The sequence below is a fragment of the Belonocnema kinseyi genome, chromosome 4 (assembly GCF_010883055.1).
Source record: "Belonocnema kinseyi isolate 2016_QV_RU_SX_M_011 chromosome 4, B_treatae_v1, whole genome shotgun sequence".
NCBI lineage: Eukaryota > Metazoa > Arthropoda > Insecta > Hymenoptera > Cynipidae > Belonocnema > Belonocnema kinseyi.
The window spans coordinates 51,057,114-51,075,479 of NC_046660.1; the positions used below are offsets into that span (position 1 = coordinate 51,057,114).

The 18,366-nt window shown below is 24.3% G+C and overlaps 1 protein-coding gene across 2 annotated transcripts in view; it reads left to right on the plus strand.

Moving 5' to 3' along the window:
• The window catches only part of LOC117172045 (hippocampus abundant transcript 1 protein), a 51,583-nt gene that overhangs the window by 15,809 nt on the left and 17,408 nt on the right, over positions 1–18,366 (plus strand). For both annotated transcript variants that reach the window (XM_033359777.1, XM_033359779.1), the window contains exons 2-4: positions 2,803–3,204; positions 8,397–8,618; positions 16,217–16,500. In XM_033359777.1, coding sequence (XP_033215668.1) covers positions 2,803–3,204; positions 8,397–8,618; positions 16,217–16,500 — 908 coding nt within the window. The remainder of the gene's footprint in view (positions 1–2,802; positions 3,205–8,396; positions 8,619–16,216; positions 16,501–18,366) is intronic.

Below are 18,366 nucleotides of genomic sequence, written 5' to 3' on the forward strand. Positions count from 1 at the left end.
TGAATTTTTTACCGAGATAATTTATTTTCTACCAAAAAAGACAAATTTCTAATAAAATAGATAAATTTCAAATCAAATAATTAAAGTTTCATCTAAAAAAATTTAAATAATCTACCAAAAATGAAATAATTGTATTTTCAGTTCAAATATTAATTTTTAAGAAAAACAAAATATTTTCAACGGGGAATGTAATAGTTCATAATATAACCAAAAAAAGAATAAAAAATTTAATTTAGAACAGTGGATTTCAATTAGAAATACGCATTTTTAATTAAAAAGATTAATTTTCAACCACATAGTTAAATTTTTTACCAAGGGATTATGAAGAACAGGGTATCCGCTGGAACTGGAAACCGGAAAATGACCGGGAATTTTACAAATATTTACAAGAAATATCTGTCCAAGTTCGATTTCGAACGTTTTTAAAATAATTATTTGAATTGTTATTTCTTTCAATTATGACATCATTTAGTCTACAATGCGCAATTCAAAAATCTTCTGCCATAAAAATTTTCCATTTTAGATTTTAATTTTTAATTGAAGGAATTGTAAAAGTTGCAAACGTTTGATAATTTTTAATATTATTTTATCAACTGTATAAATATAAACAAATTAGTTTTAAAAAGGAACAATAATTGATTTGTCAAAACGATTCTAAATCCGTTAAAAATGAAGAATTTTCAGATTTTAACGTTAAAAAATAAACCATTTCAATTCGATAATATTGTTTCAGCCGAAAGTATTCAATGTTTAATACGTTAGGTTTCAAAATTTTTAATTAAGAAAAATAATAACTTTTTTATATTTAGCAATATTTGCAATTTGACTGTTTATTTAAGACAAAGGAATTGACACAAAATATTTAAAATTAAACCATTTGAAACTGAATTATTTGACATAGCAAGCTTTGAATCGTTAAATTTTCGAAGAGCTTTTAAACGTTAAACGTTACAATTTTGATTGTTACTTTGAAAAAAATTTTATTTGTAGGTGAAATTGTTGAATTTTGGTGTTTAAATGGGAATTCAACACTTATTATTTGTAGAAAAAATTTGAATAATTTTAAGAGATATTTAGAAATTTCGAAAAGATTTAAAATTAATTTACAAATGGAAATCATTGCAAATAATTTAAGTGAAGGGTATAGCGACAAAATTTGACTATTCATACTGAAATTTCGGTAAAAATAGCCGCAACCTAATTTAAAATAAAATTTTGATTTTGCAGATTTCAAAAAAAAAATTTCAACTTTTTAAGAATTGTGAAAGGCTTCAAAAGAATGAAAACATTTTCGTAAGATTTCTAGGAAAATTGAAAATAGTTTTTCACTTTGGAATATTATTTTAAAAGAATATTCAACAATATTTTAAAAGAATTCCAATATTGTTAAAAACGAATCTGGAAGATTTTAAGTACATTTTGAAAAATTTGCAGGATTTACTCAAAATTGTAGGAGAATTCTATTAATTTTAAAAGATATTTAAAAATTCTAATCAAATTTCAAAAATAATTTTAAAGTTGAATAAATTTAAAAAAACTTCTAGATTTTTCAAGATTTTGAAATAAAATTTGGAAGCTTTTCAGGGATATTTAAACTACTTGAGATTAAAATAATTTAACTTCTAATTTAAGAAGTGTTCAGTTCAAAACAAAGTTCATTTGTTAATTTTTAACGTTTCTACCTTAAAATTTTTTCAACTAATATAATGTGGATTTATATTTTTAGAATTGAATCTTTGAACCCATTAGTTTTTAAAAGTTCTATTGAAAAGTGTTACTATTTTCCATTTTTTAAGTGTAAATTATTGAGCAATTGAATATAAAATTTTTGAATTAAGAAACTTTTAAACTTCAATTTCAAAAGTTTAAAATTCAAGAGTTCTATTTGGAGTACTTTGATTTGTAGTACTTTGATTTGTAGTTTATTTTTTATTACTGAAAATGGAAAAATGTTTAGCCTTAGGGTTCGAATTTTTTAATTTTATTGACCTTGCAAAACTTGCGAACCGGGAAAAAACCGGAAAATGACCGGGAATTTTTTTCTTCGATTAAAACGGCCACCTTGAAGAAGAAAGAAATAAAATGAAATGAAAAATAAAGTAATTTTGAACTAAAATGATGAATCTGCTACTTGTAAAAAATTAATAAAGTAGTTCACGTGAAAATATTTTAACTAGGAAATAAATTTGGCCACCTACCCCTCTCTCGTTACCAACTATTTATCAGCTTTTTAAACTATTTAAAACTATAATATATATATATTTATATTTATAGAATATATTTAGAAAATATATTTATAAAATAATAAACTATTATACCAACTATGGTTAAAGTAGTTTAAATGCGACTTTTAACAGGGTTTGTGTCCAATGAACCTTTTTTTAAGAAATGAACGTTTTATAATTAAATAAATTCGTAAGACCCTAATGCCAGTATACACATTCTTCACAAAAATTTAAATAACTGGTTTAATTACATCCGAAATTTTGCAAATAAACAGTAAAATTGTCACAGAACATTTTAGAAGTAATGTTATGATATATTCCTATATTTTAAGTATTAGAGCTTATGAGTAAAGTGACTTAGTAATTTAAAATACGTATATTCGTCTAATTTAGCGTCTTATTTAGTTTACTACTTAATTTTTTATTAATTCTATAATTTAATAATAAATAATTTATTAATTTGATAATTTATCTTAATTGACTATTTAAAATATGGAAGTATTCAATAATAATATTCTTGCCTTGTAATAATAAAATGCGAATTGTTATAAAAATGTTTTTTTTTCTTTGTTTTCAGAGTTCGGGGGTTGGAGATGCGAGTGTATATCATGCCCTGGTTGTAATATTCCTGGAGTTCTTCGCCTGGGGCTTACTTACAATGCCAATAATATCAGTGCTAAACGAGACATTCCCTGATCATACATTCTTAATGAACGGTCTCATAATGGGTATCAAAGGAATCCTCTCATTTCTCTCGGCCCCACTGATCGGTGCTTTATCGGACGTGTGGGGCCGGAAATTCTTCTTACTTATCACAGTGGCCTTTACTTGCGCTCCTATTCCTTTAATGAGCATTAACACGTGGTGGTTCTTCGCCATGATTTCCATAAGTGGTGTTTTCGCCTGTACATTCTCAGTAGTATTTGCCTACGTTGCTGACGTCACTGAAGAAAGCCAGCGATCTCTGGCATATGGTTTGGTACGCCAATTTTTTTTTTATATACATATATTAAACAAACTTATTTTAAATATCACAGTGAAAAAAATTCGAAAATGAGGTAAACTTTCACCACGGAAAGTTTACCTCAGTTTAGAACAGGGGTCTCCAGAGGTAGATCCTATATCTACTAGCGATCCCAGGCCAATAGATCGGATCTACTCAGTTTTGACCCAGATGTCAAAAACTCTTTACCTTATTTTTTGCCACTGGCCCTTAAACTCGAGACCTTTACTTCTATTCGAAACTTCACGCTAAAATTGAGAATTATGAAATAAAATAATGAATGTTTAATTTTTGTTACTTTAATGTTTAGAGGGGTCGTTTTAATTGACGAAATAAATTCCCGGGTTTTCCCGGTTCGCAAACATTTTTTACGGTCAATGAAATTAAAAAAAATAGAACGCTAAAGCTACAAAATTTTCCACTTGAGGTAATAAAAACTGAGTTTTAAATGAAAGCACTCCAAGTGGAACTGTTCACTTTTGAACTTTTAAAATTGAAATTTAAAAGTTTTTAATTAAAAAATGTTGTATTCAAATGCTCAATAATTGACGCGCATAAAAATGAAGGTACTAATATTTTTCAATGCTAAAAAATATAAATCCACGTTATCATTTTTACTGCTATAAATTAAAAAATCAATCAATGAACTTTAAAATGTTCAAAATTATATAATTTTAAGGAATTTTATACTAGAAACATTAAATATTGAAAAATCGAAAAAAAATTTAACTGAACACTTCTTAAATTAGAAATTAAATTATTTTATTTTTAAAAGATATGTAGAAGTTTTGAAAATATTCAAACTTAATGTAAAACTTGAAATGATAACCTAAGATGAAACAAAATATAGATTTTCGCAGATTTTAAACAAAAAAAAATAGATTCTCAAAAAAAGTTTAGAAGATTTTAAGAAAACTTTTTAAAATTTGCATGATAATTTTTTATCTTTTTAAAACTCCTAAATATCTCTTAAAATAGCTCAAATTTTTTCTGCAAATGTTCATTTGTAAATATTCAATAATGAATCTCTTTTTTAATTAAAAAATTCAAATTGAGTGGGTTAAAAATGGAATATTTCAAACTGAAACAATATTTTCAATTTAATAAAATCCTTTAATTAAGAATATATTATTATGAAGTTATTTTTAGGTTGAAAATAGTTTATAAACTTTCAGTCACACATTCAAATTTGTTTAATGAATAAAACTTGCAAATTAAAACCGTTTTAAGTTTTAACGTTAAAATCTAAAAATTCTTAAATTTTGAACTAGTTTAAAACCGTTTTGTCAAATCGTTTTTGTTCACTTTGTATTACTTAAAGTGCAGATAAATTTAAAAAAATTATTTATTTATCAAATAAAAATGTTTTTTATCAAAAATTTTCAACATCAAAGGCTTTTATTTTTTATTTGTTCAAGTCTTTAAGAAAGCTTTTAAAAATTCTTTGCATTAAAAATGTAAGTTTAAAAATAAAAATTTTAAATGGAAAATTTTTAAAGTAAAAAATTTTGAATTGCACATTGTAAACTAAAGAATATATTAAGTGAAAAACATAACAATTCCACTAATTATTCAAGAACTGTTAAAATCGAACGTGGACAGATTTTTCTTCCACAAATTTGTAAAATTCCCGGTCAAAACAAAATTCACTGTCGTTTCCCGTTCCAGCGGCCACCCTGATATTATTAAATAAAATATTCAATGCAATTTTAATTTTTTATAAAAGTTTAAAAAGTTGTTAAATGGACTTAAATAATTGATTATATTATTATATATAACAGATACAAAAATAAATAAATTACCATTTTTACGATCTGTTAATACCCATGCAAAGAATTTTTCCGTGTTTTCGAAAATTTAAAATTCCACAATTTAAGCAGCTATGACATTTTGAAACATTCAATATACTTTAAAGTAGTATCAAATTAAAAATTATTTTGATTTAAAAGCGCTAATGCAGTTTCAATCCCTTTGAATTGTAAGTCATCAGTTTTTATAGTTTTTACTTTTTTCCTTTTTCAAACTTTTATTCTGAAATAATTTTATTTTTAGATTCTCAATTTGAAAAAAACTCTTAAATTTTGAACGCCTTGAATTTATTTTTAATTTATTTATTTTTTATTGTTAGTAGTTTTTTAAGTGATTTATTATTATTAATGTCGAAAACATTGATTTGTAAACAATTATCGGCAATTGCTTAATTCAAATACTTTAAATAAAATAATTTGTTTTTCAAGTTCTGTCCAGTTATATCCTTCGATTTTTCGGTGATCGCAAGCCTCGAAGTCACCAAAATATTTAGACTATTTGACACTTTTTTTGACCGATGACAATATTTTGTTATTATTTCGAGAAAAAAATGAAAAAAACCTGATTTTCTCACAATATTCCGCTAAAGCTACTATTTTTTCTTGAAAAATATTTTTGAACTTCTTTGCTAAATGGCTCAAATAATATGTCCGCCATCTCGATGAATCACAACACACCGGAACATTTTATCAATGAGTGATTAGGAGTCATGCACGAATTACGTAATTTTTGTTCTGAAAAAATTTCATCTAAAAAATCTTTGCAACAAGTAGTTGAACTTTCAACAAAAAAGATGAATTTATAACAAAAAATGTAATAGTTAATGTTTTATTCAAGAAAATAGTTTCATTTTAAATAAAAAATAGTTAAATTGATTTAAAAACGACACACTTCCAACAAAATAGTTGAATCCTGAACCAAAACAGATTAATTTTGAACCAAATAGTTCCATTTTTCACATAAAAGATAAGTTTTCTACAAAATAGTTAAATTGTCTATTTAAAAGCTAAATATTTAACCAGAAAGAGGAATTTTTATCAGAGAGTATTAATTTTCTACCAAACAGATGTGTTTTTAACAAAATAAATAAATTTATAATCAAGTAGTTGAATTTTTCACAAAGAAAATTCATTTTCAACCAGAAAGAACGAATTTTCAACAAGTTACATAAAATTTCAACTGAATAGTTTGAGCAATGGATGAGCTGTTAGTTCAAATGTTATTTGAGTAACTTGGTTCATATTTTTTTCGTTTCTAAAAATTTTTGAGTAAATATTTGAATTTTTAAACTAAAAAATAAAATTTAAACCAAAAATGGATTTGTTAAATTTTAATTTAAGATAATTCATTTTCAATAAAAAAGGATTGAAAAAAAGAATACTTGGTTTGTAAATAAGAATTTGATTTTCTACAAAAAAAGCTTAACTTTTTGTTATAAAGTTAATTTTGAACAAAAAAGAAAAAAAAACTAATTCTCAACCAAAAAATTAACTTTTAAAAAAGTAGTTTAACTTTCTGTCAATGAGTCGAATTTTCAACCTAAAAAATCAATTTTCAACGAAAAATCTACTAGTTAAAATTGCAGCGAAAAAATATTTTTATTTAAAATTAAAAAAAAATGGATTTAACAAATCAAATACTTCATTGTAAACTAAACAAAAAATGATTTTCTACCAGAAAAGACGAATGTTCAACAAAATATTAAAATCTTCTACTGAATTATTGAATTTCCATGACAAAAAGATGAATTTTCTATTTAAAATTTTGAATTTTCTAACCGAGAATATGAATTAACAATAATAAAGTTTATTTACACCCAAGAAAAAAAAAAGAATTTTTAAATAAAATTTTCTTGTCACTAAAGAAATCATTTTCAACTAAAATTACTTTATAACAACAAAATTTGAAATAAAATGATGAATCTTCAATCGAATTATTGATTGTTTTTTCAAATAACCACTTTTCTATGTAACAGTTGAATTTTCAACCCGAGAATATGGATTAATAATAATAATAAATCTTATTTATAACCAAAATATCTTGAATTTTCAACAATATAGTTCAATTTTCAACAAAAAAAATTAACTTTTAAGTCAGTAATTCAACAGAGGAGTTGAATTTTCAACCTAAAAATATGCATTTTCGACGAAAAGTGTAATAGTTGATATTCCAACAAAATATTTTAATTAAAAATAAAACGAAAACAGTTAGTCTTAACCAAAAAAATGATTTTTCAAAAAAAAAAAAATTGAATCCTCAACTTAAACAGATTAATTTTTAACCAAATAGTTTCATTTTCAACAAACAAACAAAACAATAAAAAATCTGCAAGAAAATAGAAAAATTTTCAACCTTAACAAATTTGTTAGTCAAGAAAAAAAAATTGCAATCAAACAAAATAATAAAATTTGTAACTAGAAAAGATGAATTATTAATTAAAATTGTAATACTAGTCTTTCCAATTTTAAAATTTACGGAGTTTTTAAAGGATTTAAAATATTTTAGGGAATTTTAAAAGATTCCAAAGAATTTTCAAGAGCTTTAAAAAGTTTAAAGGGATTTCAAAAAATATTAAAAAAGAATTTGAAATATTTTTGAGAGTTTTTAAAAAGTCGAAGAAATTCTGAAATGCTTTAAATTTTTTAAAAGATTATAAAGGATTTTTAATATTTTAGGGTATTTTAAAACATTCCAATTTATTTCAATAATTTAATTGTCAAGGTATTTTAATCAATTTTACCGAATTTTAGATCATATCATTTAATTTCATGGAAAACGCACGGGATTTTATAATATTTGAATTAAATATAAAGAATTTATTCACAGTAAGTGACAGGTTTCAAATATTTTCAAACAAAAATTTCAATTCGTTTGTACTCATTTGAAATTTGCCCAAAATTTGGAGTAATTTATCCTATATTCGTCAGAATTCTCTTGAGTCCTTTGGAACGTGCATGAATTTTATTTAGAATTATTCTAAACTCATTTCAAACTTTCTAAATTCAATTCATTTTTTCGATATATTTAAATTGTTTTAAATTCGCCTCGAATTTTTATAAATTTAATTGAATTTTTATCTTTTCCCTTAAATTCTTCTAAATTCACTCCAATTTTACTAAAATCAGTGGCAACACTGAAAATAATGAATAAAATTTTTTATAAATTAAAATTTTAAATTGTTTCATTCAATTTGTAAAATATAATATAAATTTTCGAGTTAAATAACACGTTATTCAGGAAAAAATCAGGGAATTGATAAAATTATGTTTTGCGGCCACCTTTGATGAGCTTAGAATAAGTTTCTGGAATATGTTCTAAAGATTTTAATCTAGAATGTTTTTTCCATATTTTTTTACAAGGTTTCTGCTACTTTTGCTGCAAGTATGGTAATAAGTCCTGCATTGGGAGCGTATATAATGACAAATTATGGAGAGAATGTCGCTGTAGCTCTCGCCACCGCCATTGCTGTTCTCGATGTATTTTTCATTCTGGTAGCAGTGCCAGAAAGCTTACCAGAAAAAGCCCGACCCCCTGCACCCATCTCCTGGGAACAAGCAGATCCTTTTGCAGCCCTAGGAAAGGTATGAAACTCTTTTCACTCTTTTATTTTTAATGAAATTTTGGGATCACAGTCGGTTTCTTTTTTCTCCCTTTTTCCTCTTTTTCCCTTAAATTAAGAAAAAAATCCAGAAATCACCTTAAATTCCGAATTTTCACGTGATTTTCCACCCCCTTTTTTTTACAAGGTTTCGATTATTTTTTTAAGAATCATAAAGATAAATTCAAGGAATTAAAAATCAAGATGGATTAAAATAAATTCTTTTTGATATCAATGTCTAATAGTTGCAGATTGAAAACATTTTTACAGAGGTAACAGGCTTCACAGACCAAAATTCTCTGAAAACAGGAGAAGTTAAGAGATTATTCACGAAAATAGCGAAATGAATTTTTTTAAAATGAAATTAATGTGGAAACAAATATTAAATTAAATTTGAATTGCTTCAAATTTCTGGTATTTCAAGTGATAATTTTGAATTTTCAACCAGGAAAGATTTTTTCAGTCGATAAAGAAATAAAATTTCATCAAAAATGTTGTATTTGCCACCATATTGTTGAATTTTCAAGTCAAAGAGATGAATTTGCTTGAATAAAAGTTTAATGTTCAGAGGGAAAAAGGGATTTTTAACATAAAAAAGTTAATTTTCAACCAAAGAGATGAATTTTAAAAGAAAATAATGAATCAAGAACCAGAAAAATTAATTTTTAACAATTGCGCTCAACTTTCAGCTAAGTTGTTGAATTTTTAACCAAAAAAAGACTAATCTTCTATAAAACTGTCTAATTTTCAGCAACAAAAGTTAATTTTCAATTTTTTAATTATCAACAAAAAAAACATGTATTTTCTATCAAACATTTTAATTTTCAACCAAAAAATGTGAATTTTCTATAAAACGGTTTTATTTTTAACCTGAAAATGTGAATTTTTATTGAAAAAGTTATCTTTAACACACACAAAAAACAGAATTTCAAGAAAATACTTAAATTTTCATCCAAAGAGATGAATATTTAACCAAAAAAGATTTTTCAGTCAAAAAGGAAAAAAAATCAAGCAAATTGTTGAATTTCCAACCAAAGAAATAAACTTTCAACCAATAACATTAATTTTTTACCCAAAATTGTGAGTTTTTAATAACATGCAAAATATTCGATTTAAAAAAAGCAGTTTAATTCAGCCAAACAAAAAACGAATTTTCAACAAAAACTGTACATTTTCAATCAAAAAAATGTATTTTTTAAAAACTAGTTCAACTTGCGGTTGAATTTTGAACCAAAAAGATGAATTTTCAAAACAACAGTTCAATTTTATACCAAAAAAAATTTTTCAATAAAGTTAGAAGAAAAATTTCAACCAAGAAAGGTGAATTGTCAAGTCAAATAAACGAATTTTCTACAAAAAAGTTCAGTTTTCAACCCGAAATTATGAATTTTCAACAGAAAAGTTGATTTTTAATTACAATCCTTTTTTTTTTAATTTTCAAACATATCGTTGAATTTTCAAGTCAAAAATATGAAATTTCTACAAAATAGTTTAATTTTCAGCTGAAAAAAGAATTTTTAAGCAAAAAAGATAAATTTTCAACAAAATCGTTTTTTCAGTAAAGATCGAAAAAAATTCAACCAAAATAGAAGATTTTTTTAGTGAAAAAAACTTCTCCAATACAGTTGGATTTTCAACTTGAAATTAAGAATTTTTAAAATAAAAGTTAATATTTTTACTAAATAGTTCAATTTTATACCAGGTTTAATGTTTAATCCAAAAAGATGAACTTTCAACAAAACAGTTTAATTATCAGTCAAAGATATTAATTTTCATTTAAAAAGTATATTTTCAACCAAAGAAATGAATTTTCAAACCAAAAAGACGAATATTCAACAAAATAGTTGAATTTTCTTCATTATTCTATGAAAATAGATTATTTTTCAACCAAAAACGATGACATTTTCACGAAATCTTTGAATTTTCTACATAGTAATTAAATTTTTACCCAAATAATAAAATTATTTTGAAAAAATTTTAACTTTAAACCCAAAATGACAAAAGTTTTATTTATTTAATTCGAAATTGAACGGAAATCATATATTTGTTACTTTCGTGAATAGTAATTTTTAAATTTTCTATTTTTGTGCACTATAATTTTTTTTTCGCTGAAATTACAAAATTTGTTGAACAATCTGAAACTATTTGCCGAAAATCCGTTTTTTTTAAATTTTGTTTAAGAATTAGATTTTTAACAGAAAAATGTACCATTTTATTTTTGATCAAAAATGTATCTTTTTTTAATGAAAATTCAACTATTTGGTTGAAAATTTATATTTTTTATTCAGAAATTAAACTCATTCGAAAATTTCCATAATTTTAGTTAAAAATTCACCTTAAAAATTCACTTCGATTATTCAATTTTTGGTCGAAAAATGATCTTTTTGATTTGAAAATTCATCTTTTTTTTGTATAAATTATTCTGTTTGGTTGAAAAAGATTCTTTTTGGTCAAAATTTCAATTATTACAGTTAAAAATGCATCTTTATGGTTTAAAATTCAACTATTCGAGTTAAATATTTACAATTTTATTTAAAGGTTCATCACTTTGTTTGAAAAATAATTTTTTTAACTAAAAATGCAACTTATTCCAATTGAACGTTCTATAGTTGAAGTTGAAAATTCATCTGTTTGGTAAAAAATTAATTTTTTAACTTAAAATTTAGTGGTTTTAGTTTTGGTTGAAAACGAATCTTTTTTACGAAAATTGTTGTTGTTGTTGTTTGAAAATACAACTATTTCTGTTGAAGATTCATTGTTTTAGATGAAAACTTACATGTTTGGTTGAGAATTAATTTTTTTAACTAAAAAATTATATCATTGCATTTTTTGCTAAAAATGATTACTTTTTAGTTCGAAATTCAACTTTTTGGTCGACAATCTGTCTTCTTCAATTCAAATTTCAATTATTTTCTTGAAAACAAAATTTTTTTGTCGGAAATAAATCTTTTTATTTGAAAATTAATGTTTTTGTTTAAAAATGCATCTTTTTTTGTTGAAAATTCAAGTGTTCCAGTTAAATATTTATACTTGTAGTTGAAAATTTATCTGTTTGGATTAAAATTGAACTATTCTAGTTGTAGATTCATCATTTTATTTAAAAAATGGTCACTTGGTTGAAAATTGAACTATTTTGTTGAAATGCCTTTTCTTTTGTTGAAAATTAATTTTTTTTCAACTGAAAGTTTAACTATTCCATTTTTTGTAAAAAATGTACCTTTCTTAGTAAAAAATTTAAATATTTGTTTCAACATTCATTCATTTTGCAATGTTTTGCTCTTTTATGTTAAAACATTCAACTGAATGAACGAAATGAACTGAATAAAAGATTAATTTTCTATAAAAAAGTTAAATTTTCACCAAAAAAGTTAACTTTCAAACAAATTTTTCAATTTGAAACAAAAAAAAACGAACTTTCTATAAAACAGTTTAATTTTCAACCCAAAAATATGAATTAATTGAAAAAAATGAACTAATGAACAATGAACGTCATGAATTTAAACAAATGTTTGCATTTTGGCGGAAAATATGAATATGTTACTTGTAGTTGACCGAGAAAAATTAAAAACTTGACCGGGAATTTGAAATCGTCCGCCGCATCGCCACCAAATTCGCGCAATTTGGAATGGTGAAAATGACAGTGACTTTTGATTTGAAAAAATCACATCTTTCAGTACAAAAATCTATCCAGGCGCTGATAGTCAGTTTTAAATTTAATAATTTTGGATGTAAATATAAAACAATTTCGAATTGAAAAACATCAAATTGTGTAATTTCAAAAAATAAAATCATATCATAGCAATATTGTTTTGTATTATTTATCTTTATTTTTAATTTTCAATGTAAGATCTTAAAACTTTCTGATTTTTAGTTGAAGATTTAAACAGATAAGTCATTTCAATTTACAATTTCAGATTTCTGAATTTTCATGAACAACGCTCAATTAAAAATTGTTTCCTTTCATATGTTTTAATTTTTAATTAAAATTTAATTGGTTAGATTTTGGAAAGTATTATACGCCACTTAAAAATTCTTAATTCTTAAGCCATTTAAATTTACTTTTAATAATTTTAATTTTTAAGGGTTTGAGTATATGTTTTAATATCATAAGTTTTGGTGACTAAATTTTTTTTAGTTTTAAATGAAGTTCGCATTCGTTTAAGTTTCACGCTTTTAATTACAAAGAATACAATTTAAATTCCTCTGAATTTTAAATTATCCAATTGCCGAAATTTTAATCTCACATATGCAATTTTCAACTTTTTGATGTATGTCATATTTTTGACATTTTGATCCAGGGGTCTCTACAATCCACAGGTGCAGCGTGACTCAGGATCGCTCGGCCTTTTTCAAGATCTACTAATTTTTTTTCGACGGGAAACTGAGATGAAATTTATGACCCCATTGAAAAAAAATTTCAGTTGAAAAGGCTCGGAGAACCCTTTTTTTGTATAACTGGACATAACTTGAAAAACAAAATATTTCATTTAAAGTATCTGAACTAAGCAATTGTCGATAATTGTTTACAAATAAATGTTTTCGACATTAATAATACTAAATAACTTAAAAAACTATTACTAATAATAATAATAAGTGGTCAAAAATAAAATTATTTCAGAATAGAAGTTCGAAAAAAGAAAAAATTAAAAACTTTAAAAATTGATAACTTAAAATTCAAAGGAATTGAAATTGCATTAGCGCTTTCAAATACAAATAATTTTTAATTTGATACTACTTTAAAGTATATTGAATGTTTCAAAGTCAAAGCTGCTTAAATTGCAGAATTTTAAATTTTTGAAAAGTCTTTAAAAATAAAAAGTAATTTTTTATATGTGGATATAATGGATTTTAAAATTTATTATGTTTTTAATATTGGACATTAGAAACTCAAGGATGCGTGACTTTCTTGCTACTTTTTAATTTTGAAAATTAAATTTTCAATTATTTATTAACAAAACAATTTTTAGTAAATTTAAATTTCAAGTATAAAAAATTACAATCGCATTGAATATTTTATTTAACAAAATTAGGGTGGCCACTGGGCCGGGAATCCGGGGATTTTTTGAGACCGGAAAAAACCGGAAAATGGCAGTTAATTTTTGACTGGGAATTTTACAAATTTGTAGAAGAAAAATCTGTTCACGTTCGATTTTAACAGTTTTTAAATAATTAGTGGAATAGTTACGTTCCTCAATTATGCTATTATTTAGCTTACAAAGCGTAATTCAAAATTTGATTGCTTTAAAATTTTTATTTCTTCTTACATTTTTAATTTAATGAATTTTTTAATGCTTGTTAAAAGACTTAAACAAATAAAAAATAAAAGCCTTTGATGTTGAAAATTTGGAATAAAAAACATTTTTATTTAATAAATAAATAATTTTTTTAAATTTATCTGTACTTTAAGTAATAAAAAGTGAACAAAAACGATTTGACAAAACGATTTTAAATCAGTTCAAGATTTAAGAATTTTCAGATTTTAACGTTAAAAGTTAAATGGTTTCAATTTGAAAGTCTTGGTCATTAAACAAATGTGAACGTGTGACTGAAAGTTTATAAACTATTTTTAACTAAAAAATAACTTCATGATAATATATTCTTAATTAAAGGATTTTATTAAATTTAAAATATTGTTTCAGTCTAAAATATTCCGTTTTTAAACCATTCAATTTGAAATTTGTAATCAAAAAAAGATTAATTGTTGAATATTTAGCAATATTTGAATTTTTATTTAAGACAACTAAATTGAAACCAAATATTTAAATGTAAATAATCTTTAATTGAATTGTTTGACATAGAAAACCTGGAATCGTTAAAATTTCGAAGAGCCTTTAAAATTTGAGTGTTACAGTTTTAATTGTTGTATTCGAAAAACGCTTAATTTGTAAGTGAAATTTTAAAATTTTGATGTATAATTTGCAATATAATTTAAAATAATTTTTCAAAATGACCAGTTATTTTTCATTTTCCCCGGAATCTTTAGAAAATGTTTTTATTCTTTTGAAGCCTTTCACAATTCTTGAAAAGAATCTAATTTTTTTGTTTAAAATCTGCGAAAATCTACATTTTGTTTTATATTAGGCTATCGTTTCAAGTTTTTCATTAATTTTGAATCTTTTCAAAACTTCTACATATCTCTTAAAATTACTCAAATTTCGCCTACAAATAATATATGTTCAATTGTTATTTATACATACAAATTGTAAAGAAATTTTCTAAAATTTGCAGGTTTTTCTGAAAATTGGAGAAAAAATTCAATTAATTTTGACAGATATTCAGAAGTTCTGAAAAAATTTCCAAAATAATTAAAAATTTAAAACCATTTTAAAACAACTTCTAGATTTCTCAAGATTTCGAAATAAAATTTTGAAGCTTTCCAAGGACGTTTAAACTATTTAAAAATATAATAATTGAATTTCTAATTTAAGAAGTATTCAGTTAAAATTTTTTCAAGTTTTCATTATTTGATGTTTCTAGCTTAAAATTCCTTAAAATTATATAATTTTGAAAATGTTAAAGTTCATTGATTGATTTTTTAACTTAGAGGATTAAAAATGATAACGGGGATTTATATTATTTTATATTGAAAAATGTTAGCACCTTCATTTTTATACGCGTAAATTATTGAGCATTTGAATACAACATTTTTAAATTTCAATTTTAAAAGTTCAAAAGTGAACAGTTCCACTTGGAGTGCTTTCATTTAAAGCTCATTTTTTATTACCTCAAGTGGACAATTTTGTAGCTTTAGTGTTCCATTTTTTAAATTTCATTGACCGTAAAAAATGTTTGTGAACCGGGAAAACCCCAGGAAATGACCGGGAATTTATTTCGTCGATTAAAACGGCCACCCTGAATATTAAAGTAACGAAAACGAAACATTCATTATTTTATTTCATAATTCTCAATTTTTGCGTGAAATTTCGAATAGAAATAAAGGTCTCAAGTTTAAGGGCTCCCATTGGCAAGAAATAAGGTAAAGGATTTTGACAGTTCTGGGTCAAGACTGAGTAGATCCGACCTATTGACCCTGCTGTAATCTATATCAAGCTATTTTCGTGATTCTCTAAAATAAATTAAAATTGTTTCATTTTTAGAGCTTCGAATTATTTTTTATACAATTCAACTCCTTTATCTAATTAAATTGCCAAAAATAGTTCGTATATTCTTTTTTAAATTTCAGACGCTTGCAATTCGGAATTATTAATTATGAATTATTCTTTCAAAAATATTTAAAACCTTATATTAAAAAATTGTTTTGAATAATGGATTATTAAATTTGCATATTTTCATGTTAGTATTTAATCATTTATTAGACACAAAAATTTCATTATCCTTTTTATTATATGATTTAAAGTTAATCAGTTTCTTGCAAAATGGTTTTCTGATATTTATCGACTTCTGCAATTGATATTATATGTGAGAAAAACTATTGGTTTTGCAAAGATAGTTAATTTTTTACAATCCAGGATAAATCGCGAATATTTACCGGGAGAAAGTCGGGAGACAAAAAGTTGAAAAAATAGTGGCCACCCTTTTAATATTTTGATTCTAATAATTGTATGAATTTTTATTGCACAGGTGGGAAAAGATCACACAATATTGATGCTGTGCGTCACAGTGTTCCTGAGCTATCTTCCCGAAGCGGGACAATACAGCTGCATATTTGTTTACCTTAAATTAGCAATGGGCTTTTCAGCCGCGATGGTGGCGGTATTTATCGCCGTAGTAGGAATTTTAAGCGTTGGTGCCCAGATGTTCCTGGGTCCACTAATGAGAACTTTGGGCAGTAAGCACACTATCATGCTGGGACTTTTGTTCGAAATGTTGCAGCTGATGTGGTACGGTTTTGGCTCACAAACCTGGTGAGTTAAATCTTATAATAATCATTTGATCCCCTCTTGCCCCATAAAATTTGAAAGATCCCCTAAAACACCTCAAATCGATGATTTTGACTCAAATTTTCTTCTTTTGTCAACTTTTTTTACAAAGTTTTTATTCATTTTTTAAATCCTCGAACGGTACACTCCAACCGAGCATATTTAAACGGTACACTGGTGCGAATTGGTTTGTTTGCAATGTTAATACTAAATATTTAATATATTGAACATATAATAAACAACTAGAATATATCACACATATTTAACATATATATTTAATATATGTAGGGATAATCTGCTGCAGCTGTGTTTGCGTAAATGCCAACAAAATGAAAAAACTCCGGGTGCGAATTTGCACCAGTGTACCGTTTGAGGGTTGAGATTCAGCAGAAATTCAAGACATTAGAAAACAAAGCGCAATATTATTTAATAATTTAATTCAATCAATTAAAAACCAAAAGCATCGTTATAGAGGTGGCAGGCTTCACAGATAAAAATTCTCTGAAAACTGGAGAAATCAGGAGATTTTTCACGAAGATAGAGGAATAAATTCTTGTCAACAAAATAGACGCACTCTCAATCAAAGAGATGAATTTTCGAAAAAAATGATGAATCTTCACCCAAAAAAAAAATAATAATATTTTATTGTTCAAGCAAAACACATTTTTTTTATCAAAAACAGTTAAATTCAAACAAAAAGAAGCATTTCGGCAAAAAGATTTAATCCTCAACCGAATAATTAAATTTTCTTATAAAATTGTTGCATTTTCAAATAAAATGAATAATTTTCTACAACACAGTTGAACTAAAAAAAAAAAAATTTAACCAAAGTATTAAATTTTAAAGTCAAAAAGACTAATTTTCTACAATATTGTTTAATTTTCAACTCGAAAATGTTAATTTTTAACGAAAAGTTCATTTTCAACCGATTAGGTGATTATTTTGCCATAATGTTGAATTTTTAACGCAAAAAAATGAATATAAAAAAGCAGTCGAATTCTCAACCAAAAATAGGAAGAATTTGATTTAAAAAACAGTTGAATTTGAAGAAATTTTTTTTAAAACTAAATTGTTGAAATCTCAAGGGAAAGACTTTTCTATCAAACAGTTCAATTCTCAACCCAAATTCATGTTTTTTGGTATGTATAAAATTTAACTATTCCATTTGATGTTTCATCATTTTAATTTAAAATTTATTATTTTGGTTGAAAGTTAATTTTTTCAACTGAAAATTTAAACTTTCCACTTTGAGAATTAGAACATAATTTATTTCGATAAAAACGAATTTATTTTGTTTGAAAAAACGACTTTTTAGGTAGAAAATCGATTGTTTTTGTATAAAATTATTTTTTTCATTGAAAGTTCATATCATTGTTTAAAGATTCTCCTTTTTTTTGAAAATTCAAGTATTTCGTTAAAATATTCATCATTTTAGTTGAACATTCATCTTTTTGGTTAGAAATAAAATTATTTGGTTTAAAAATAAACTCTTTTGTTGCAAATTAATTTCTTTTCGTTGAGGATTCGTCATTTTAATTCAAATATAGTTTATATGGTTGAAAAAATGAGCTCTTTGGTCGAAAAGTTGTTTGTTTTTTTTTTCATGGAAAAGAATTTTATTAAATAAAATTTAACCATTTTTTGGAAAATTTGTTTCTTTTTTGGTTGAAAATATTTTTTTTTCTTAACTAGAATGAAAATACTATTCCATAATTTTAGTTAAAAATTAATAGAAAATTAATCTTATTGTTTAAAAACTCATCTTTTATGTAGGTATAAAATTCAACAATTCCAGTTAATGATTCATCATTTTAGTTGAAAATTGATCAGATTGGTTGAAAGTTGGGTTTC